This window comes from Kwoniella dejecticola, chromosome 11 (genome assembly GCF_000512565.2).
Source record: "Kwoniella dejecticola CBS 10117 chromosome 11, complete sequence".
NCBI lineage: Eukaryota > Fungi > Basidiomycota > Tremellomycetes > Tremellales > Cryptococcaceae > Kwoniella > Kwoniella dejecticola.
In genome coordinates this window covers 416,910-438,903 of record NC_089311.1, presented here as the reverse complement: position 1 = coordinate 438,903, position 21,994 = coordinate 416,910, and the positions used below count along the sequence as shown (strand labels likewise).

General features: G+C 48.9%; 7 protein-coding genes across 7 annotated transcripts; 3 read left to right on the top strand and 4 right to left on the bottom strand.

Moving 5' to 3' along the window:
• Window positions 1–1,840: 1,840 nt before the first annotated feature.
• I303_108288 (uncharacterized protein) lies at window positions 1,841–4,579 on the bottom strand (the record flags this gene model as incomplete). The annotated part of the gene is made up of 1 exon (XM_018410655.1): window positions 1,841–4,579. The coding sequence occupies one exon, from the start codon at window positions 4,577–4,579 to the stop codon at window positions 1,841–1,843; it is 2,739 nt and encodes a 912-aa protein (XP_018260465.1).
• An 855-nt stretch (window positions 4,580–5,434) lies between these two features.
• Window positions 5,435–6,985, top strand: I303_108287 (uncharacterized protein; the record flags this gene model as incomplete). Its single annotated transcript, XM_018410656.1, has 1 exon — window positions 5,435–6,985. One exon carries the CDS (start codon window positions 5,435–5,437, stop codon window positions 6,983–6,985), a length of 1,551 nt encoding a protein of 516 aa, XP_018260466.1.
• A 942-nt stretch (window positions 6,986–7,927) lies between these two features.
• Window positions 7,928–10,523, bottom strand: I303_108286 (uncharacterized protein; the record flags this gene model as incomplete). The annotated part of the gene is made up of 10 exons (XM_018410657.1): window positions 7,928–8,331; window positions 8,508–8,736; window positions 8,848–8,971; window positions 9,078–9,229; window positions 9,310–9,399; window positions 9,463–9,529; window positions 9,597–9,645; window positions 9,728–9,886; window positions 10,002–10,065; window positions 10,173–10,523. 10 exons carry the CDS (start codon window positions 10,521–10,523, stop codon window positions 7,928–7,930), a joined length of 1,689 nt encoding a protein of 562 aa, XP_018260467.1.
• A 954-nt stretch (window positions 10,524–11,477) lies between these two features.
• Window positions 11,478–13,225, top strand: I303_108285 (uncharacterized protein; the record flags this gene model as incomplete). Its single annotated transcript, XM_018410658.1, has 7 exons — window positions 11,478–11,599; window positions 11,683–11,809; window positions 11,878–11,994; window positions 12,078–12,436; window positions 12,567–12,636; window positions 12,695–12,814; window positions 12,872–13,225. The coding sequence occupies 7 exons, from the start codon at window positions 11,478–11,480 to the stop codon at window positions 13,223–13,225; spliced, it is 1,269 nt and encodes a 422-aa protein (XP_018260468.1).
• A 1,039-nt stretch (window positions 13,226–14,264) lies between these two features.
• Window positions 14,265–16,507, top strand: I303_108284 (uncharacterized protein; the record flags this gene model as incomplete). The annotated part of the gene is made up of 7 exons (XM_018410659.1): window positions 14,265–14,755; window positions 14,836–14,948; window positions 15,076–15,466; window positions 15,520–15,577; window positions 15,641–15,732; window positions 15,812–15,894; window positions 15,957–16,507. 7 exons carry the CDS (start codon window positions 14,265–14,267, stop codon window positions 16,505–16,507), a joined length of 1,779 nt encoding a protein of 592 aa, XP_018260469.1.
• A 151-nt stretch (window positions 16,508–16,658) lies between these two features.
• I303_108283 (uncharacterized protein) lies at window positions 16,659–17,192 on the bottom strand (the record flags this gene model as incomplete). Its single annotated transcript, XM_018410660.1, has 1 exon — window positions 16,659–17,192. One exon carries the CDS (start codon window positions 17,190–17,192, stop codon window positions 16,659–16,661), a length of 534 nt encoding a protein of 177 aa, XP_018260470.1.
• An 875-nt stretch (window positions 17,193–18,067) lies between these two features.
• I303_108282 (pre-mRNA-splicing factor SYF1) lies at window positions 18,068–21,453 on the bottom strand (the record flags this gene model as incomplete). Its single annotated transcript, XM_018410661.1, has 6 exons — window positions 18,068–18,417; window positions 18,480–18,996; window positions 19,057–19,257; window positions 19,317–19,398; window positions 19,457–20,595; window positions 20,665–21,453. The coding sequence occupies 6 exons, from the start codon at window positions 21,451–21,453 to the stop codon at window positions 18,068–18,070; spliced, it is 3,078 nt and encodes a 1,025-aa protein (XP_018260471.1).
• Window positions 21,454–21,994: the final 541 nt, after the last annotated feature.

Genomic DNA, 21,994 nt, shown 5'->3' with positions numbered 1-21,994 from the left:
TGATCAGGGGACGCAGGGTTTTGGCAATACAATCTAGCTGCACGGGGTATGACGATCTGCATTCCAACTGACTTACTAGAATCACATAGGTATGATGTATGTCATCGAAAGGAGAAGATCATTGGTTCAGTCGATTCGACCCTAATCACTATCTCTTACCAGATCTTTCTCTTTGTCAATCAGAAAACCGACGCTCCTAGGATCCTTCTTCCATTTTCTTAGCAGAACATTCAACAGCGAAATTCCGGTCGCATCGTTCGAGGGTGATCGGACGAGAGCATCGTACTTTGTCACCTCCAGCTCAACGAGCGCCTTGAAAGCCGACACATCATCGTCTAGATATCTTGGCTCCTTTACCCTTTCGATAAGTGTGTGATAAGACCAGAATGATCTTCCTAAAGCTAAGGGTGCATACCCTCAATTCTTTGGGGCGAATTTATGCGAGAAGATCTGAGATATGGTTTCATCATTATACCCTTGAGTCGACAGCTTCTCTTGGCACCAATTCCACCCCGCTAATTCATCAGAGCCTGGCTTCAGCTCATGACGCTCTCGTGGTCGAAGCCTTCGCTCTCTACGTCGCGCAGGAATAGCGAGCAGTCTCATCACTTCCGCCAGGTCATTTGGAGGAAAGATCAGAGTGAAGTGGATTTGAGTTGCTCGCAAGCGAATGGGCGGAGGTTGATTTGCGGGTTTGGCGATTCGAAAAGCTGATTTGTATCGTTTTCTTGGAAGTACAACCGATTCGGCGTCGTCAGTGTCGGGAACTGAGCACGATGGTCTCTTGGGTTGAAGTAGAAACCTTTCGTCGTCTCGCAAGATGATTCGCAGAAGCAGTAGGTGAGGAGTGCTCCATATCGTCAGTCTGAGTTCTGTGTGAGCCTTCCGCGTCGTCGAGGCGTGGGAGCGCGTGCCGCAGTCTGATCTCCAGATAAGAAATCTTCTCATTCTGCTTTTCTATAATTCCTTTCTGTCTTTTGTTATCGCCATCCAGATCTTCTGCCAACTTCCTCCAATTTACACCCTCATCGCTGGATCCCTCTCCCTGACCTCGCATCTCACTGGTTGTTCGGCGAAATCTGTTGATGTCGGATCACGAATTTGAGGATGGATTGTGTTCTGTTTGGTCAATATGGTGGTTATGTGTAATGTCGTATGTTCCGGTTGTTTCAGGGGTGAGTTCGAGGTAGGGAGGCGATAGGATAATCAGTCTCGATAAGGTTATGAATTCATAAGAGTATGAGGTAGAAAAGGTGTTAAAAGAAACAAACGATCAATGTGAATCGATCGGCTAAGCTACTCCGTACTGTTTTGATTCATTTCTTGAGAAAGAAGATTTTTGAGAAGAGAAGTCAAAATGAGAAAAGGGATTTCGAGGGGTTTATATACTTTTCACCTCTTATTATATTACTTGATTCCTTCTCCTTCTTATCTTGTGTTGTGCTCGGATCGTCTTGACATGGTGACATGGTAAGCGAGGTGTCTGGTCTGTCTCACTTTATCGATCTCACCATCAATTCGCACTGCCTTTTCCAGTATATTATATTGACGCACAGACAACATCAGTACATTATACCGACGCTCAGACAAGCTATCGCATGCAGAAGGGTCCAAATGACTCTCTTCGATAACAAAGTTTAGCAAAATTCGCTGTGTCAGTAAGTTTGCATCTACGCTCGAGCCGCTTTTGATAGTGATGATGTGACCCGTCCCGTCGAGTCGAGTCGTGTTGATTCGATTCGATTTGATTCATGGATAATCGGATACATCTGGTGATACGGTGATACAACAATGAATGATATGCTGAATGGGCCATCGCACGCTCGGACCTCTTTCATCGTCATCGACTTCTTTCGCCTTCAGCCAAGTCGTGACGATCGTCATTGATCGTACTCAACGGCTCTCCAGCCAAGAGTCTTTCCAACAACTTTTCTTCCGCGGTATTATCATTCCTGTTGCCCTTGACGTGAGTCTGTCGATTCCATCTCAATCCAGCACTCGAGACCTGTCCCTTCAACTTGGCCACCAGCACATCCGGGACCTCCAAATTTGCAGCTTCTATATCTTGACAGACATCCCTCATCTCGGTCCAAAGATCTCTGTAGATTGGCTTCTCCTCCGACAACTTCCATCTCCATCTACAAGCTCTCAACAAGCTTTCAAAGTACGCTTGATCAAATTCTTCTGCTGGGTGAGACTTCTTGGCCAGATGATGCGTCACCATAGTCATATATCCAGCTGCTACACCTCTAGGTAATCTTGTATACCCTCTAGGCAGTTCCCAGCCTACCGGAACCCCATGATGGGGATGCTCATCCGTTCTCGGGGTGTGACGAGTCTCATTTCCCCAGACATTAATCATTATCCGATATCCGTCCAATGGGAATTTGATTGAAGAAGGTAAGTCGCCCTTCGGGTGAGATTGGAAGAATTGAGTGATATTCCCTTTCTCGGTGTATAGAGCTAGGTTAAATACCCTCTGAGCGAGACCCGTCGATCCGGCTTTTTCAAGTCCCTGCAGTAATGCGATGTAGACTTCATAGGGTAATGATTGAGACCGAGGTCGACCAGATCCACCAGCTTGTAATTGTCTATCCACCAATCTCGCTTCGACTTCACTCATGGACATCTTCTTCGAGAACTCCAAATACGGCTCGAGGATGTAGACTAAGCTTTCTAGCCTAATGAACTGACTTGTGACGGTCAAATGCTTGATAAGAGCCAAAAGGGAGTTGTGATCCGGTAAAGGTGCTGCGCCTAATTCAAATTCGGTTTTGATGAATCCTCCTAGATCCTCTTCCTCCTCTTGCGCTGCCTGACTCCTTCTCCTGCTGACCCGTTGAGTGGAGGAGAAATATCGCGATTCGGGCTTGGGAGATGGAGCGTGAGGAGGTCTATCGTATTTCTGATCGCCAAATAACGTATCGTCCGCTTGAGAGGCTATAGCGTTGAGCTGCAATGCCGATGCGCCTTTCAACAGTGTATTGAAAGCCTGAGGATTCTCGCCACCCATCCCGAACACATCCTTCATATATGCCAATAGTCGCTTGAGGAGGAATGGTTTCCGAAGACCCTCAAAAGCGTATCGGAGAAGGATTGTACACGACTTCCACGATAACGGGGGTAACATGTATTGGTTCATCGTGTTATCCGATTTGGCGGTCGCGGCTGTCTCCTCCTCGGATTGCGTGTCTTGATTTTCCGCGATCAGCTGCATCGAGTGAGACGAGATCGGTGGCGCGAAAAGAAGGGACATGAGTGTGACGTGTATCTGGGTGAAAGAGGTATATGCCCATTGGTTTTCTGCCGGTATCTCCGTGAGTGTTTCAGGGTAGACATCTGGCTTGTTCGGAGCGGTCTTAAAAGCTTGCAGTAGTTTGCCTAGCGAGACAATGGGTAAAGTCCGTGAGAGAACGGTGTTGGCGAGTATAGCTAAAGCTCTCATCGAGCTTGCGAATTCTCTTGGCGCGCAAGATTTCGGATCGAGTTTGAGGGAGACGATAATTGTGTTCAATAGAACGGTTTTGGGTTGTGGAACCAGTGAAGGCGGGGAAGTCGCGATTGGAAGAGGGAAGTTCTTCATTTTTTCGCCGAGAGACAAATGTTTGGGGTGCCATAAATCCAGCCTGTCATGAGGAGAGAGCACTTCCCCAGGTAATCTCCACGTACGAACGCCAGTCCACCAGTGTCCCAACAACTTTGATAAGGGTAGATTTCCTGCAGAACGAGGTGGACCACCGCCCGGATGAAAATCATCTGGATTCGCTCCATGGGCGACTCTTCCTTCCGTGACCCACTCTTCTACTAATCCCACATAGACCTTAGCAGCTAAATCGTATAAACGCTCGTCCACACATTGCTTGATGATCAACGAGTACAGCTCGAGAGGTCGTTGGTATCGCACGTCTTGTAGCATGTCCATGATATTGAGCAAGGTTCCCAATCCTCGACTTGGCGAAAGGGCGGCCTGGCTTTCGATACTTGGCGATAAATCAGGTACTGCTTTGCTGTCGCCGATATCAGAATGGGCCTTGTGCATGTAGAAAGATGATCGGTCTTGGAACAGCAATGAGAGACATTTGATGGATAATAAGGTCTTCCGCTTTTCTCGAGGAGACAGAGCGAGGGCATCGCATATCAAGGCGGCGGCGACATTTCCTTTCTTCAATCTAATCAGGTGATTAATAATTATGTGCAGTTCTAAGCGGGACATGGAAGCGATATCTGCTGAATAGTTGACATTCTTCTTTGAACTCCATAGTTCCGATCGATTGAAGATGGTCTTCATGAAGACGTGAGGTTGAGCGTATGATCCGGGTTTAAGCGTGTTGAGGGTCTGTCGAAGGGCTCGGGCGGTGGTGTGAGAAGAAGTACTGGAAGTGGTCTGAGGCAGCATGCGAGATTGTGATGGTTCATAAGGTATACGAGATGGTCCTGCTCCATATTCCACCCCATACGGCTCATCGCGCACTTCCTGACTGCGGGCCAAAGCGGCAGAGGACGAGAGTCGGAAAGAGGGTGCGGTCAGAGGTGGTCGAAGGAGAGTAGGATGGAGTCTACCTCGTATGCGCCGCAGCATCCTGTTGGGTGGAAGTCAGTCTGGTCCAACAATGAGATATCTCGTTGGACTCACTTAACATGGGACTCTCCTAGTCAGCAGGGATCATCGGTCAGAGTTGTTCTTAATTGCGATCTCGTCAAGACTCAAGGACAAAAGTCAAAATGCGAGCGAGCTCCGGGTAAATTCATACGATCCAATCCGAAAATACAACAAAAACACGGCTTTGGATGGATCATCAGGCTCACCTACAGGGGGTCCCGCAATATCAGGCAGACAACCTGTGTCGTCTTGCCACCTGAGTCACCACAGCGACTACTCGTACTCTTCATATCCTTCCTTGTTCTCCTCAGCAGATCATCTCCATCACACTGTCTGTCAACTCGATACACTTCAACTTATCAATATCAGTACCCTGTACACGTGTACACAGACCAATCACACACTGAGCATCTTCATTCAAAGGCTCGTACACGAAGTCACTCTACCCGTTAAACCCTATATCCCTCCAGTCCGGATCAACACGTTCGTACACTTTCGTCAAGACAAGGTCTTATCGAACCACTACCCTTTTCAGCCGCTTCAAGTCATAACGAATCACTCAAACGACATCATCCAGGTGCACACGTCAATTTCATAGCCATAGATTCCGAGTTTGCATCTGCCACGGACTACATACTCGCACTGGTTTCACCCTTCGAAATTGAGTACGTGTATGATCTTTTGTCTTTCGTTTCACGATCTGCTGTCCCCCATTCCGCCTTCCGCCCTTGCATCTTCATAAGAACCAGGCAATATACACATTTTCTTTTCATCGCCCACCATGTATACAGTTCTTCGTGAGATATCATTGATTCGAGTTGACACACGAGCAGGATGTCAACCAGAACAGCCGTACGAACTCGACCATCTACACAAACAGCTCATCCTCATTCCCATACATCATTCTCCTCGCCTCCACTCCAACGCACATCCTCCAAACCAGGCTCATCACGTCCCGGAACCCCTTCTCGCATAGATATCCCCGTCTCTCGCAAATCCTCCTCATCAAACCACAAATCACCTGCACTACCCCAGCATACTGCATTACCCATGTCAGAACAACCCGCAACTCCTACACCGAGGAAGCCTCGTTATCCTCGCAAGAATAACAAATCTTCGAATCAGCGCAATGCCGCTGTAGCTAGCGAATCCGAATTGGGGATAGATCAAGAACCTTCCTCGGAGGATGAGGAAATGCTTTTCGACTTGCTAGGAGTAATGTCCCCTCCCAAGCCTTCGCCGAAGCGAGGTGTACTGAATCTATCGAAGGATGATATGGACGTCGCTCTCGGGAAGAAGACAAAACCTCGTCGAGGCAGGAAAGATATAGCTGGCGTCGTTGAGAACGGGTCGAGCACACGAAATAAGGAGTCACACTCTCCTGGTGGAAAAGGTGGCAGAACCAAGTCAAAGAAAGATTACATACAAAACGACCTGAATGCGGAAAGTGATCAACCCAAGCCAGCGAAGGCCAAGCGAGGAAAGACAGCCTTGAGTACCCCGCAAGGTGTTGCTGATACGACTACCACTCCTCCAGTTTCCAATCCTAATCCTGATAATCTTCCTTCCAAGCCGAAATCCGGCATTGCCGCTACAAAACCCAAAAATATCAGCAAACAGCAGTCTAACGCACAAACGCGCAAACAAGATGAGATCCCATACTCACCTTTTGACACTTCGACACTCAGTAAATCCTTGCCTTCCGGTGGTCTGGCTCAGACTCCGCCAGTCAAATCAGCCAAGAAAGGCAAGAAAGCAGTCGGGAGCGAGGACGAAAGTGCCGTTTGGGAGATGCCGTCTGTAGATGGCGGACAGGATCTGACATGGCAGCAGAAGCTCTCGTACAATTCATCATCTCCTTCCGAATCGCAATCTCAATCTCAATCACCAAGGAAATCCAGCAAATCCACGCCGTCCGATAAGAGGAAATCGAATCGATGTGCGCCCTTCCAAGCTGCTCCTGCAGTCTCTTCGCCTCTCAACCCTCGTCCTGTACACGGTCGACGAGCTTCCGCGGATGGCGTACCACTTGCCGGAGCTGCTACAAACGGGCGAACGGTCTCAGCGTTTGATAGTCATATTCCCTTCCATACAGGATTCAATGTCCATCGAGCCCCTCAGACCCCCGCTAAAGGGGTCGCTTCTGCGAATGGCAATATCTCGAATGGTATTTTACCGATAGTCGGCTCAGGAGAGTTCCCTCGGATTCCTAATGACTTCTCAGCGAGGAAAAGTAGTCTCAGCGCTTCGTCTGGTCCTGGTTCCACCTCTAACTCTACCTCAGCTTCAGCTTCGAACCCGCTTACAGTCAGATACGCTGGACCGACGTTCCATAATTCACCTAACGCCGCTTCGTTATCCAAGCCCGATCTCGAGGACTTCTAGGTGGAATCTCACTTGCAATAACATCAACGATTCAAACGCTTTTCAACGCGAACGTCAGTCAGCGGGCTCTAGCTAAGGCAAACGACAAATGTGGATCAATAACGAATTCAGCAACGATCTATTTCTCTTTTCTTTTATTTCGACTCTTGAACAAGCATATCATGTTGCACATCTTGGCGAAACCTCTCGATCAATCATTCAGATTTTGCAATTAAGGCGGGACCTTACAGTATCAATCGGACTGTACTGCACTGTACATCAACACTAGTACCCGCTGGACCGCATTTTTCACATCAATTCGCTGTAACATTATCCAATTAAACACACAGCTATCTACGCTGCATCACTCTTTTGGCATCCAAGAAAGAAACGATGAAATTCAAATCGATTTTCAATGATACTGTACAAACAAGTAACAAGGATCTTGTACACCCAGGATACAAGAATCAACATCATCGCTCGAGTCAACCTACTTTTTATTTGGTTGTTCGGGCGATACCACCTTCTCGTCTTCTTTCGAATCTCCCAAACCTCAATCCTGATCGTTGTCGTCCCCCTTCGACCAATCAGAAGTAAGGCACAATGAGAGCGAACGAGGATAGTAGGAGTACAATCGAGATGCAGCAGCAAAGGACCGGCGAGGAGATGGAAGGGAGAGATGAGGGGTGGACCGGAGGAAGGAAGGAGAGAGGTGAGATTGTTGGCCGATCAGGCGTGACAGGGAAGTGCGCAGAATCCCGAGTGTGTAGTGTGTATCACAAAGTGGGCGGTGTATGGGAAGTAGTCCCATGTAGGTAAATACGGTTTGTGCTGTTCAACCAGCACAAGAGGGGATGATGGTATTATATGCAAAACGTTATATCATAATCAAGCGTGTGGAACACATATCGAGTCGACTGCATATTATATCTTGGTCCGTCTTGTTCTGGGTACATCAATCATCTATTCATTACGCCCACTGATCAACGAAGAAGGCCTGGTCTTTTCAAATTTACCGACCCTCCTCCCGCCATTCGTCGTAACGCTGACGTTGCTTGTTCTCCTCTGACCTGCTCTCGCGTCTCTGTCTCTGTCTGAGGTTGAGGTTGAGGTTGTAGTAATTCCGCGATTCTCATTCTTGTCTTTATCCTTCAGGCCCGACTTGAGATTCACCAGAGCTCTCTTGCTGAAATGATATATCAAGGGAATGAGCGAGCTCCCAGCCAGACTAGCAGCTACGAGCGCTACTAAAGGCGGCGATCCTGCTGATCCCCATCGGTGGGATTTTGTAAGTGAGGAATCTCGGTATAGGGCCGATCCGAGCGTAGGGCCTATTACGGCGCCTATACCTCTTGCGAGGGAGAGACCTACGTGTTGCAATCGAAATCAGTATTAGCGTCGTCCTCAATCTATGTTGGCATTGATGATCAATTGACATTGATGTAGAAATCGCAAAGGCCTGGGCCAGGTGACATAGAAAAGGGGTCCGGACTTGACGTCCAGCTTGATTCGACTCAACTCAACCCGACCAGACTCGACTCACCAGACCAAAGTAAACTCTGTTTCTCTTTATCGACACCCCCATCGCCCGCCAACTCGTGAGCGCACTGAGACCACATCGACGAGAATCCTCCTGTGCTGAGCCCAAAGACGATAGCGAAGGGCATGAGGACTTTGATACCTAGTGAATCGGTGCTAAAACCCCACAGGAAGAGGACGAATAGTGTTCCGAGTCCGGATGAAAGCGACATAGCTAAGGAAGGTTTGATTTTCTGTTCGAAGCGATGGAAGTACATACGGTCTTAAGTCAGCGTTGAGCCTCGACTGATTTGTGTTGACTGCTTCGGTGTCCTTGTACTGATACCTAGGAGATTATGACTCACATCGGTCAGATGACCCCATAAGATCTGAGAGATGAGACAACAGACGTTGAATGCGCCTAACAACCCTGCGCCTTCCGAGGAAGATAAAGCGTCGGAGAATCGAGGTAAGAACAACGCAACATTGCTTGAGGATCACGAGAATGCAAGGATCAGCTGCCGCGGCACTACGTATCATGTGTGTCGCAGGTCGGGGCTGAAGGATGAGAGTCTAAGAGAAAGGCCAGACTCACAAATACCCAAACGCCTGCAACAAGCTAGAAAGGAACAGACACAAGAAGCCCCAACTGGTGAATGTCTGCCAGAAATCAGGCATGGGAGCACGCTTGATCTGCGACCGGGACGAGATGGGCACTCGGGGCTTGATGAACGATATTGCGATACTCTGCCAAAAAGGAAGATTCAGCTTGATTCATACCCCATCAACCAGCATCTGGAATGATCGTGATCATTGTCGCAGCTCACAGCGATGACAGCTGTTGAAATTGCGAATATCCTCAAAGACCATTTGTACCCCAATCTCGACAAAAATAGATCGTACAGGAACGGCATGTACTGAAAACGTTCGTGATTAGTGAATTGAGCTTGCAATATCGTACAGACGAGGAGGTCACTCACCAAACCGCCCACTCCGCCTCCGGAGAAGATTACGCCCGTAGCTATGCCTTTCCGCTTATCAAACCATCTGAGCACAAATATCAGCTTCCTCCTACGACGAATGAGCGCGACTTGTAGTGAGAATGGAGACTGACTCTGGAATCCACCTGATCAGAGGGAAAGCAGCTAAAGCAGCGGCGATACCTGATGAACACAAGATGAGTGCGTCCGGTAAGCAATTTGAATTTCAGATTTCAGACAATGCGATGAGAAGCAGTATACATACCCGGGAATACACCTTGGAAGACAATCAAAAGCCTGATATCGCTGACGAAACTGCCCGCCAAGAGGGATAAGGAGAACAAGGCCAATCCAGCCCACATCGAGGGGATCATGAATCGGGGGAAGTAGTTGTACATGTACAACAACGGCATTCCTGAGCCGACTGCAAGCAGATCATAGCATGTCAGCGTGTGACGAGGTGGACATGAATATGATTCCAACTCGGACATCGTGCATCGACATGGACATTGATATGAACCCGGACAGGGGCAGCTCACATGCGAAACAAGGTGCGAGAGTACCTATCAAGGAGATCTGCACTTCGCTAGCGGAGGCGAATGTCTGTCATACGAAAATTGATTAGTCATGTCAGACGTTGGGTGTATCCCTGATTTGTTATTGCGGAGGCTACACATCAAATTAGAGGAGAGAGAGCGCCTTTGACATACTTCGGACGCAGCGTAATACTTCAGATAGACTCCAGTAGCCAACAGCGGACCCCACAGAAGCATCTCCTCCACGAAAGAAGCTACCACGTAGAACCATGCTTCTTTCGAAGTGTCTACGTCGGGTAATGTCGGTAATTGTCTCTCTGTGTTATTACCCGAAGCTGAGAGCCCATCTTCAGCATCACTTGCATTTGCAGCTTCACCTTCTCCTTCGACCTCGGTGGATTGTCGCCTCGAAGGCGCCTTCGTAGCATAAGTACTGCCGAGAGGGTGATCCGAGACTGAACGGGTATCGGGTGTGTCGGCAGGTGTTTCGAATGGATCGAGCTCAATCTCTTCTCTTTCACTCATCTTGCGTATCTTTACTTATAGACTAGATGAAGTATGATTGCTCTGTTCTGTCAAGGAAAAGCGTACGAAAGAGCAAGCGATATGGTCTCGCAGATATGTACTCGACTAAATCCTGTTTCATCCCACTCTATACAGCAAGTTCGACTCAAGTCTGATGTTGGGAAATGACCAAGGTTTTGGCGAGATATTTCGTCACTTCGGTTCTCTTCGGCAAAAATGAATATCAACACCACACCGCGGCATTCATCAACAAGTTATCGGGTTATCCGAAACTGCTCTCATGGATATCAAACTTACTGGTGCTGTTTTCATGCTGTCTTGGCAGGATATTCGGCTACCACTTGATCCAAAGTTTACCGTAAACGAGCGTCAGGTATGCAGCAATCGGAAGAGAGGGTTCCGAGCCCCCATTGTGAGCGCTGTGTAAGCCTAACGTGGGCGGCGGTCGAAAATGATGCTACTATGGAGGATATGCGTCTCACCCCACCTCTCGTGAACCCAATCCACAGAATCTAGAGCCTCTAAGAGATGGACAGGCCGAAGAAAGCGGCTTGTCAGAAGTCAGAGAGAGCGAGACATACATAGAAGTGTTTCCGACTAATCAAGCTGAATGAGGATGAAATACTAGCAGTTGAGATGTCTACCCTAATCCTTGTCCGACTTCGGATCCTTGGTTTTGAGCTTGCAGCGATACTGCTGCGATTCCCATGCACGTAAAGTGTGTGCGGTGTAGTGTAGGTACGGTACAGGCTATGCGGATTATACGATTTGGTGCGATCGTCCCTAAAATTGTAATGTTCAGTACAACCGTGCCTAGGAATGTGACGTCAACTAAACAACAAAAATAGTAAGTTACTGGATCTCGATGAAGTTCAGTTGTTGATCATCGACTTCATCCATTTATTCGTGTCTCTGTGATCTCGCAGTCCGTGGTCTGATACCAGCATCATCAGTATGCCGCCCAAATCAACCGCCCAACTCTCGCCGACGGCTCTGCTGAGTTTGCCAGATTGGCTGAAGGTCTTGACTGCTCGAGGAGTCGATATGCGAGTTGCGATGGGTCTAGCAGCCAAAATGTGAGTGGGCTCGTGTTTGGGAATCGGTTCAGCACCATCTGTATAAACAGCTGGGTTAATATTTATCAACTGGTCCATCTCAGATATAAATCTCATGGAACGATTGAACGACTTTCCGAGTTGACGCCGCAGAAGATAGCGGGGCTGGTAGAGGATAAGGAGGCTCGGAAGATCGTTTCTAACGCCGTGAGGGGATTAGCGAATGGCGAGGTGGGTCAGATTTTTTTGTATCCTCATTTCTTCAGGCTTATATCTGGCTGATCATGGGGTATGATCAGGCTGTATCCAAGAAACGAGGCAGGGATAGTGATTTGCTAGAACCGCTAGCCAAGCGAAAAGCGGATGAAGATAATGTTCCCCTTGATATCGACTTTCATCCCATACTGGACGTAGAGGTGAGGGCACGCAAACAGCTGCTTTGTGTCCACCTCGGACTGAAGCCAATCGCTGACATGCCGCTGTTCCGACGATACCCTAGCAACTCCTCCCTTTAACATTAACGACCAACCGAGCCCCCGTCTCAACAGCTTGGGCATATACGATATCCCGGAGACTAGGGTTTGACGTCGCCGAGTCACTATCCCTCGCGCACGTCTATGTGCACATATCGAGCTTGAAGCATGCTTTGATGCTGGGGCATATATTGAACGAGACTGAAACTAGAGAGGCGAAAGAGGAGATCGAGGATTTACCGGGAGGAGAAGTGAATTTACCCTCAAACGTCAGGAGACAAGATAAAGCAAAGACGAAGAAGCCGTTCGGACGAAGATACGTTGAGGATGAGGGCAAGGTTATAAAGGAAAGTTCACAGCCATGGGTAGGGATAATGCGTGCGAAGTGAGCCGATCCTTTTCACCGAGTTATTATCGTCAATTTGGCTAACATTGTATGGCGTAGAATGTAAGTCATCCCCCCGTATCCTCGGCCGAAGAAACCAGTGCTTGATCAACAATGCATTCTTCCTTAGACCGATAATAGAAAGACCGGATGGGACTATAAGAGCGATACAAAAGGGTGTGCCGGTAGGACCTGGGCAGGTGTGTTGAGAAATCCTCCTTCTACTACGCCCGAATGGGAAACTAAATACTTGCACAGGGGTATCTATATATCACCCGAACGTTCAAAGATTACACGCCGCATGTCATGGGAGCGTTGAAGCTGGTAGCGGATTCATATGAGCCAGAAGAGTTGAATAGGATAGCGGGACATCTCTATGTAAATATCACTAGACCCTGTTGTTTGCCCAACGTGGTACTGACAAGTGCTTCGCAGAACGACTTCAAGCCCGATGTAGTGGAATGGGGACAGCGGGGAACACTCGAACTAGCCAAAATACTGGATACGGTCAAATCACCTATAGACGTTCCGGTCGAGGAGGAAGAGGAGGACGTAGAAGATTATCCAGTTAAATCAGATCAGATTGATTCATCGCCTATTCCTCAACCCAAAGAAGAATCGCCTCTTTCCCCCATACCCGAGACAAAACCTCTTGCGGAAGCTGTCAACGAGAAGAAGCCGAAGATTGGATTGTCGGTTGAGCAATATGAAGATCTGTTAGATTCCGATGGCCCAGGTGGGTTTTTGGAAGGAGGAGATATATACGGAGCAGAATATCAAGCTGCATGAAATATTCTCGTTGTACAGATTTCGCACTATTCGAGTTGTATATATCCCATGTGTGTAATGTCACTGATCAAGGCGCTGCATAACGTCTTTCGCGATCCTCTTGCTGTTCGGATTGGACCAGCTGTGCAGGTTGAAGAAGCTGTGTGACATCTTACTCTCCTTGCGCGTCAACGTCATGGGTGATCGGTCCAGGAACGAAAGGTTAAATGTTAATCTCGGAATGCTGTGTTTCGGTGCTTCTGTGACCTATGATCAGAGATCCGCAAGTCGCTATGCTTATTCTATGCGATCGCGACCTGATGTTACCTTGACTTCACTTGGCGAAACCATGATATGAGACTGATCACGGCCGGCGGGCAGGAAGAGAGGCGTTAGAGTAAGATTTTTGAGCCGAAGTCCGATCAAAATGGGATAGGATGAGAATGGGATGACAGGGGAAGGCACACTCTCACACACCTATTAGCTCGTTTCGTGTCACTAGTAGCTGATCTCAAGCCAAAGTCAACCTTGGGCATGCATGGCATACGTGCGAGGCTATGATATAGGATTCAAAGGTACTAAAGCCGAGATGACCGCACAGCAACACCGCTTACACTGACCTTGACCCCTCGTACCAAATATAACTCGACCTCGTTACGGCCAAGCAATGAACAGTGTCTGGACTCTTGAGATGTGTGCATGGGTCTGTACAAGACATGCATAGGTACGTTGATGATGATACTATCATATCCTTAGATTTAGAGTCGATTGATATACGGCCAATGCGCCCTCAAACATAGTACTGAAATACACACACACCTCGCTTCGCTTGCAAGATCACCTCGACATAATCGCTTGTCCACTCACTAAATTCCCAATCCTTCTTTTGATTCCCACCTTTGTCGTCGGTGTCTTCTCTGCTTCATACCTCGTCAGCTGGGAGCTCACTCCCACTCTATATCTCTTTTCCGACCTCAATTTTCTTCAAGACAGTTCTCGCTACTCTTGAAGATCGATATACGCAGGTTCAAGAGGAGAACCGTGCCCGTCACCGGCCGAGATGCCGGCCGCTTCGTGGTCAAGACTATCCCACCTCCTCCTACTATGCCTGTCCCTCGTCGTACTGCCCCTTACTCACGCAGCAAGAGAGCCATACAACATCAGCGTGTCCGATCAATCCCCTACCATCACATACAGCCCCAGTCGATCGGGACCGTCGAGCCAGACATGGAACGCCACATACACCGATTCCCCCTGGTCGGAATGGATGAATCAGACTATCGGCGAAGGGACCTCATCTCACTTCACGACCCATGTAGGGGCAAACGCGAGCTTAGGATGGTGGGGTACAGCGGTGTATTTGTGGGCGGATGCGAGCGAGAATGATGCTCAGGTGACTATCGATGGGAGCCAGACAGCCAAGAAGATACCCGATGGATGGATGTTGGATGGACTACCTGAAGCATGGCACAGAGTCAGGTTGAGTGTCACGGGTACTGGAGGGGTGAACCTCAAGGGCATCACATTCACAACGGGTCTAGGAGGGAAGGGGTAAGTGAACAATCATCTCGTTCAGCCTCTTCTCCGCAACCTGCGAATCTATCATGCTGATTCCGCTGAGATATCTTTAGAGCAACTACAACCAATTCAACAGTGCAGGCGATCTTGTCTCAGAGTCAGATAGACGCGCTGTTTCATGCTTCCACCGGCGAATGGAATCCTGCGACCCAAGTAGGCGGTGCTGGTGGGTGGACTCTCTTGCATAATCCTCATACCTGTTTTGTTCCTCCCGACCCTCTTTGTTCTTTCGTCATAACAGCGCTTCTTCCAGCATTTGGGGCTACGCTGACACACACCCCCTGTTTTGCCAGGAAATCAAGTGATGCAGACTTACAACCGTCTCGACACCCATCAGACCGGCGCACAACTCATCTTCCAACCTCCGCAAAATACCTCCTTCGTCTTGATATATGGCTCTGCCAATTTTGATCACGGCCAATACCAAGTCTCATTGACTTCATCCAGCTTGCCCAACGAAGCCATCTCAGGTGACGCAGCCGATACGACCACCGCGACGACGACTATCGGAGGTGTACCCTCAACCCAGCAATTCCGAGGTGTTAGTCCGTGGATCACCGTCGATCAGGTCTTGTATTATGCGAATCTCGATACCACTGCGCAGTATACTCTGACTGTGCTGAATCAGGGGGGAAATAATCCCTATTGGGATGTATCGAAAGTCGTGTTCATCCAGGCCCAAGGGTGAGTAGTCAGATGCCTTCGATGACATTGATCGATGCTGACTCGGCAGGCAGCGGCGATGGTAGTGATGACGGTAGTTCAAGTAATACAGCTGCGATAGCTGGCGGGGCGGTGAGTCATCTTGGGATTCTGACTTATCCTTCCATTGGTCGGACGCTGACTCGCCTCTTACAGGCCGGCGGAGCCGTCGCATTGATCCTGATAGGCATACTCGCTTGGTTCTTCCTAGTTCGAAAGAAGAAACAATCACGAAAGAGGAATCAAACGTACGTTCTGTGAGCTGTCAAGTGCCGATCGTATCCACTCGCTTCAGGCTGGCGCTGATCGGGATGGTGTCTTGTATAGCGCCAACCTTTACGAGGACAAGCCATTCGAAGTTGACCCTTACCACGTCGATGGTGAACGAAATGCCACCGACGCGTATGCCAGTGAGTTCCTTTGCTGAATTAGTGCTTTACATTCTCAAAGCTGATTATGCCGGGTTATTAAGACGCCGCATCAGGTAGTCATACTCCTTACGACCAGACACCTCCTCACGGAATGAGAGATTCCACTGTCACTCCATTACTCCTCGGCTCCGCCCATTCACCTGACCCCTCATGGCACTCTCATTCACAATCATCGCCCAATCCAAACAGACTGTCCGCGTCAATGTCGGAAGGGTACGGCTACTACCCGTCCACTTCTTCTTCATCGAGGCACAACTCGATGCAACCATCGCAAGAGGGAGGCATGGTCCTTCACAATCCAGATGACTCTCCAGGCCGACCTCGATCCGACTCGAATGGTAACACATCTACTGGTGGCAAAAGTCGATATATCAATGATCGACAGGGACAAGGGGAAAGACGTAGAAGTAACATAGTCTACGAGCGAGACGCTGGTAGTGTACCTATCCCCGCATCTCAACAACCGCCACAGGAAGTCATCATTCCTCCGAGCTATGATCCGTCCTGGGCGATGTCAAGGAACGAAGATAGCGCCGACGGCGATGGAGGGTCGACGCATGAAGAACCCCGTTCACCTCCTATCAGACAGTAGATACTGTAATGAGGTTTGGCGGATTGTGCATATATAAATGTTGGATTCGTTCATTGTATATAGACTAATAGCATATGAAACATAATGTCTTTCCGATGCTCCTCTCTGGCTCATATACATTGCATACACCATGCAACTTCGTCAAGGTCAATCAACAGCCATCGGGATATGGAAAGGGTCCGGCTACGATCATCTTAGGTTCGGGTTTTGACCAGTTCGTACCATCAGCACAGAGTCCGAGTCGGAGAACGAACCACGACGGCTGTTGTAGGGCCTCGGCATTCCTAGCACTTGCTGTCCAATGTACAGGGACCGAGCCAGTCGATGTGAAGAACGCTTCGACATGATCATGCACGTACGCTCTTACGCCGTAGTACGTCTCAGCGTTGGATTTGATCGTCTCACCGATGTTGTGCTCCGTATCAGGATTACTTCGGCACGCCCTAGCGAACGTTGTGTTAGTCGACTTGACACTATCGATTCGATGTCTGGCGATCTGCTCGAGAAGGCTTTCGGTGATATCGTTAATCGCTGAGTTTCTGCTCTGCTCCTGCTCTTGATCTGTAAGCGTGTGTCGCTGTTGTCTATGTCTAGATGACTGAGCCCCTTGCATATACGCGGCGTGACTGTAGGGCTTGCAGCCTGACAGATCATCCCACACGTTTCGAAGATTTGGTTCAGACATGTCAATGCTCGGTACTGTGATTTAAGTGAACTCTGGAGGGAAAGCGAATCTGAAATATAGAGGAGATACAGTAGATAGATCGTCTAATATGATCCGACCTATCTGGGCTCATTGTGGGGTGGGACCACGAGACGCTGAGCATGAAAGAAGCAAAGGAAGGCTCGAATGCTGTCAACTTGTCCTTCGTACTATCGTACCATGAAAAAGGAACGACGTCATGCTCATTAGCCTCCTCCTCACACTGTACCCAGGGTCAACCCAGGATCAAAACACTGTGATGTAGTTCGTGATTATCGACTAAATCCCAGAGGATACTTCAGAGACACTCGCTAAGCTGAGCTGAGCTACATATACACGGGTATATTCCCGCACAAGTTTGAACGGCGCTGCTATTGGCCGTTCTGCGACTGAGATAGTACTATACTGTAAATCACATATGTCGGTGTAAATACCACGCGCAACCTATATCACGCCGATTTGACCTGTGAGTGCTTTTTCAAAGTCCGGAAATGTTTTGCAGTCAGCTGGACGGTAGCTGCCAAGTCTGATGCAGTGGCCATATTGGAGCGATTGTATGGAGAGCCAGATTGAACCCTCTGTAGTCGGTGACAGTACAGTGTATAAGGACTCGCGAAAGAACGTAAGAAATATGAGTCAATGCCATTCACGCGTTCTTGTAGCTATAGACGAAGATGACAAGCTGTCTTGAGCAGAAGACGTCTTCTCATGTATCATGCAACACCCTTTGTTACCCGAATGAAATTCGACAGACCTAGAACGTCGATGACGTGCTGCGCAACAGAAGGCTGATTTCGTCACTCTTGCATTCAAAGATGCAGAATCATAATTGGCAGAGATACATCTCACTACTGAGACTAAAAATCGTCCTCGTCCATCTCAATCGCATCAGGATTCGCCACCGCCTCACCGTCCGCCCCATCTTCCGCTTGATCTATACCATGTGCATTCTGGGTCTTCAGCGTAGAAGCGACGAAAGCAGGTCCGCCAGTCTTCTTGGCTGCCGCGGTGGATGCCGGGAGATCACGTTCCATAGCTGCCATCGGATCCGCAGCATCTTGAGCAGACGTATCTGTTGGTTTCTCAGCTCCTTTCGCAGCAGCGGCTGTTTGAGCAGCGATGAAGGACGTCTCGGTGTTGAATGCAGCTTGGACCGCTCGTTTGATTCGGAGCATCTCTCGGAACGTATCTTCTGATCCGGTGTCCACTACAAGTACACATTGAATCAGCACAAACCCTCTCATCCCGATTCAGGAAGGACGAGCTCACCTTCGAATTGGTTCCACTCGTTCCAGAAGTCGCCCTCGACTCTCGGATCACAGAATTGACTCGCGTGCGCATAAATCGCTCTCGCTCGATCGATCTCACCCAACTTCCTCTCCATCCTCGCGAACCGCTTACACATCTCGGCAGTCTGTTTATCAGGCAGACTCTCCAGCGCTCGTTCGTAGATTGGTCGAGTAGCCGGTAATCCGAAATTGCCGGTGGCTTTCGCGATGTAAATAGTGAACATATCGAATTTGTCCGAATCCTGCACAGTTGTACAGGCTCGATCGTATATTCCCATTGCTCGTTTGGCCAAACCGTGTTCTTCTTCGAGTTTTGCGTAGAGCAAGTATATCGGTTTGCAGAATTTAGGTGGACAATTCTCGAGGGCTTGTTCGAACAGATCTCTAGCTCGTTCCAATTTCTTACCGCCGTATCGCTTGACGAATTTGGACAGGTAGATGTTCCAGATTTCGAAGGCTACAGAAGGGTGGAACAACTCGATACCTCGTTCGTACACCTAAAATGGAGCACCATGTCAGCTCAGGCCCGATATGGCTGATTTTTCGAATCGACTCACCTTGAAGCTCTCTTCGAAGTACTTGTTCTCTTCTAAAAACCCGGCGTAGTTGACAATGACCTGAGCATTTGCAATCTTGAGCTCCATGATCTTGTCGTAAACCGCCTTGGTAGATTCCACCGATCCAATCGATTCCTCTAAATCACTATAAAATGACCATATTTTGAGGGACTTGAACAGACGTTGTTGAGGGGAAAGGGACTGAATTCGAGGATCAGCTTGGCAATCATCGCTGTGCAACTCGCTAATATGGTACTCACTTCGTCATAGAAATTGACCTTCTTCGGGTCACGCGGTATCGTTGTTGCTCGTTGCATCAGTCGGATAGCCTCGTCATAGTTTCTACCCCGACACGGTCAGATTCATTGATTAATACGTAACGGGGATCTGACAAACTCACTCATTCCTCAACTCCAGCTCAGCCCATTCACACCATACCTCTGCCAACTCATCGACGCTCTTGAAGGGTACTTTCGTCGCACGTTCCATGATCTTCCTGGCCTGCTTCAAGTCCGGCTCATTCTTCGGTTCTCCACTCTCATCTTTGCTTCCTCCTTCCTCGTAAAACTTCGCGAAGTTCACGTAAAGCGGGTATAAGGGTCCCGTCGCTTTCCGTGGGTTTATAGTATCCAGAGCCTTCACATACGTCTCCACGACTTTCTCATCGTCATCCCCGAACAATGCCACCCGCTTCTCCCATTCTACCACTTCGTTCGGATTCCTCCTGAGCAAGACCTCGTTCAGGATGAACGGCCGACGATCCATCAACTCTTCAAACTTCTTCATCCGCTCATCCAGCTCCTTCTCAGTCTCTTCCGCATCGAAATCTTCATCCTCCAAATTCTCTTCATCTGCTAGAGCATCCATTAAAGTGGATATCGTTGTTTCCGAAAATTCCGCATAGGCGTCGAATATCTGGGTGAAATCCCTGATAGTCACTACAGCCGCTAAACCTCTTTCAAAGGTTGCTGACGCTCTTTCGAATTCGCCTCGCTTGATCCAATAAGTAGCTAGCCCCGTCCATAGCCTACCAGCTTGATCTTTGTATATTTCTAGACCGTCTCTCTCCACTATTCCTTCTACATCTAAAAGGCGAGAATTGGCGGGATCCGTATCTTCGTCGTAAGGTAGGTCTTCTGGTCCTTTCTTTGAGACCGCATCTTTGGGCTTATACATCTTGCCTTGTTCAATTGGGACAGGCGGTCCAGCTATCCTGATGAGTCGACCATGTATACTAGCTGGTTCTTCGGCAGGGGCAGCTTCCTCCTGCGGTGCAGAGATTTCCTCCTCGATAGCTTGTCGATTAGATTTCAGTTCTAGAGTCTGTTCTTCATCCATACCCACTTCGTCCGCGTACTTTTCGACCAGTTCCAAGAAGTCGACAAATAGCTGATATGGCGATTTGCCTTCAAGTGACGAGTACAGGTTCTTCGCGGCACGGCGGGCAAGGGATAGAAGGTATTTCGACGCTGCGAGCGGTCGAGGAGGTGAAGAGTCGAGAAGGTATGTGATGTGTCGTTCGGTCAAGCTTGCGTCGACCTGGAAATCCGAATTCCGTCAGCAAACATCGCAAAAGGAAACCTGTCACGTTGATACAGCACTACTCACCTTCAAAAACCGTCGCCAGACTCTCTCACCAGCTTCTCCACCTATCATCTCCGCCCATCTGAGGTACAGACCCCACACTCTCCCATGCAAACTCGGCGGCAAGGTTCTCAATGCTCTGTCAAACGTCCTCCTGGCGTACGTCCTCTTGAAGGTAGGTGGGCATTTCGGGTGGAAGAGCACAGAAAGGTGTAAAAGCCATGGGGCTGGCAGATGACTTAAGCAGGCTATCATCCTTTCTCCGGTGGCTATGAGCGATCTCCACTCTTCGTATCCTACGATCCCATCTAATCCACCTTCCCATTCATTCGCCTCCTCGGCAGCTTCTAGCAATTCTCGAACATTGGTTTTAAAGCCTGATCCTCTTTTCGCATGGTGGTTCCTAGCTGTCTTGGCGGAGCTAGTCAGCTGTCCAAGGACATACGACTGACGCGTCTGGTAATACGATCTCCACAGTTTGAAGCTCGTGGGGAAGATCGCCAATGCCCGTTCGTAGACCATTGTCAGCTGTTGTAAACCCTCCCTAGCTACGTGTGTCGACAAAGGGCCCAGTAAGATCTCTTCCGGTGAGAGCGTATCTGCTTTAGGCGGCTCATTGTTGGCTATGCGCTCTTTCAGTTGATGGATGTAAGAGAGCCATGATCGGAGGTTGTCTGGATTGTGCAGGAGGTCTTCCTCTGTCGCTAGGTCGGCTGCTGAGATGAGATGCGAGTGAGTGAGAGGAGTAGGAATAGGAAAGGTTAAAGGAAACCTGGAAGTCAAAGAGGCGATGGGGGATGACTCGACCGCCATGATGTGTAGTGGAGATGACGTCCCCTCGCTTCGACAATCGTGCAAACAAAAGCAGATGTATATTGCTATTGACGTCGATAATGTAAATACAGTGGACAATTCAAGCTGCATGAAGTCTAACTTCGAGAAGCGTAAAGATCAGAAGTTGCCACGTGCGCGGGATTACCACGGCGTTATGTGGCACATCTCATATACCAGCTGATCAGCAGCAGGCCCTCCTCGTCGAAGCAATGCATACCGATACATGCATTTCGGGCGTTCTCGACTTGAGGACCTGAAGATCAGTACTGTCATGAGTGCATCTGGCTTGAGGTCGAGCGATTTGTTGGCGCGACCTGGATGTAGCTTTGCTGAATGGCACTTGCTCGCCGAGAGATATTCTGGGACCCTGAATTGACAAAGTGGAGGATGTCCAAGCTGGATTGATGCACATTACCGTCGCTTGTAGATCACCTCTTTCTCCACTTCGCACTTTCCGGACGGTCTTGCCTTATCCTCCGTCAAGTCAGCTCGGAACAACTGATGGAAGAGAGCTGTGCGT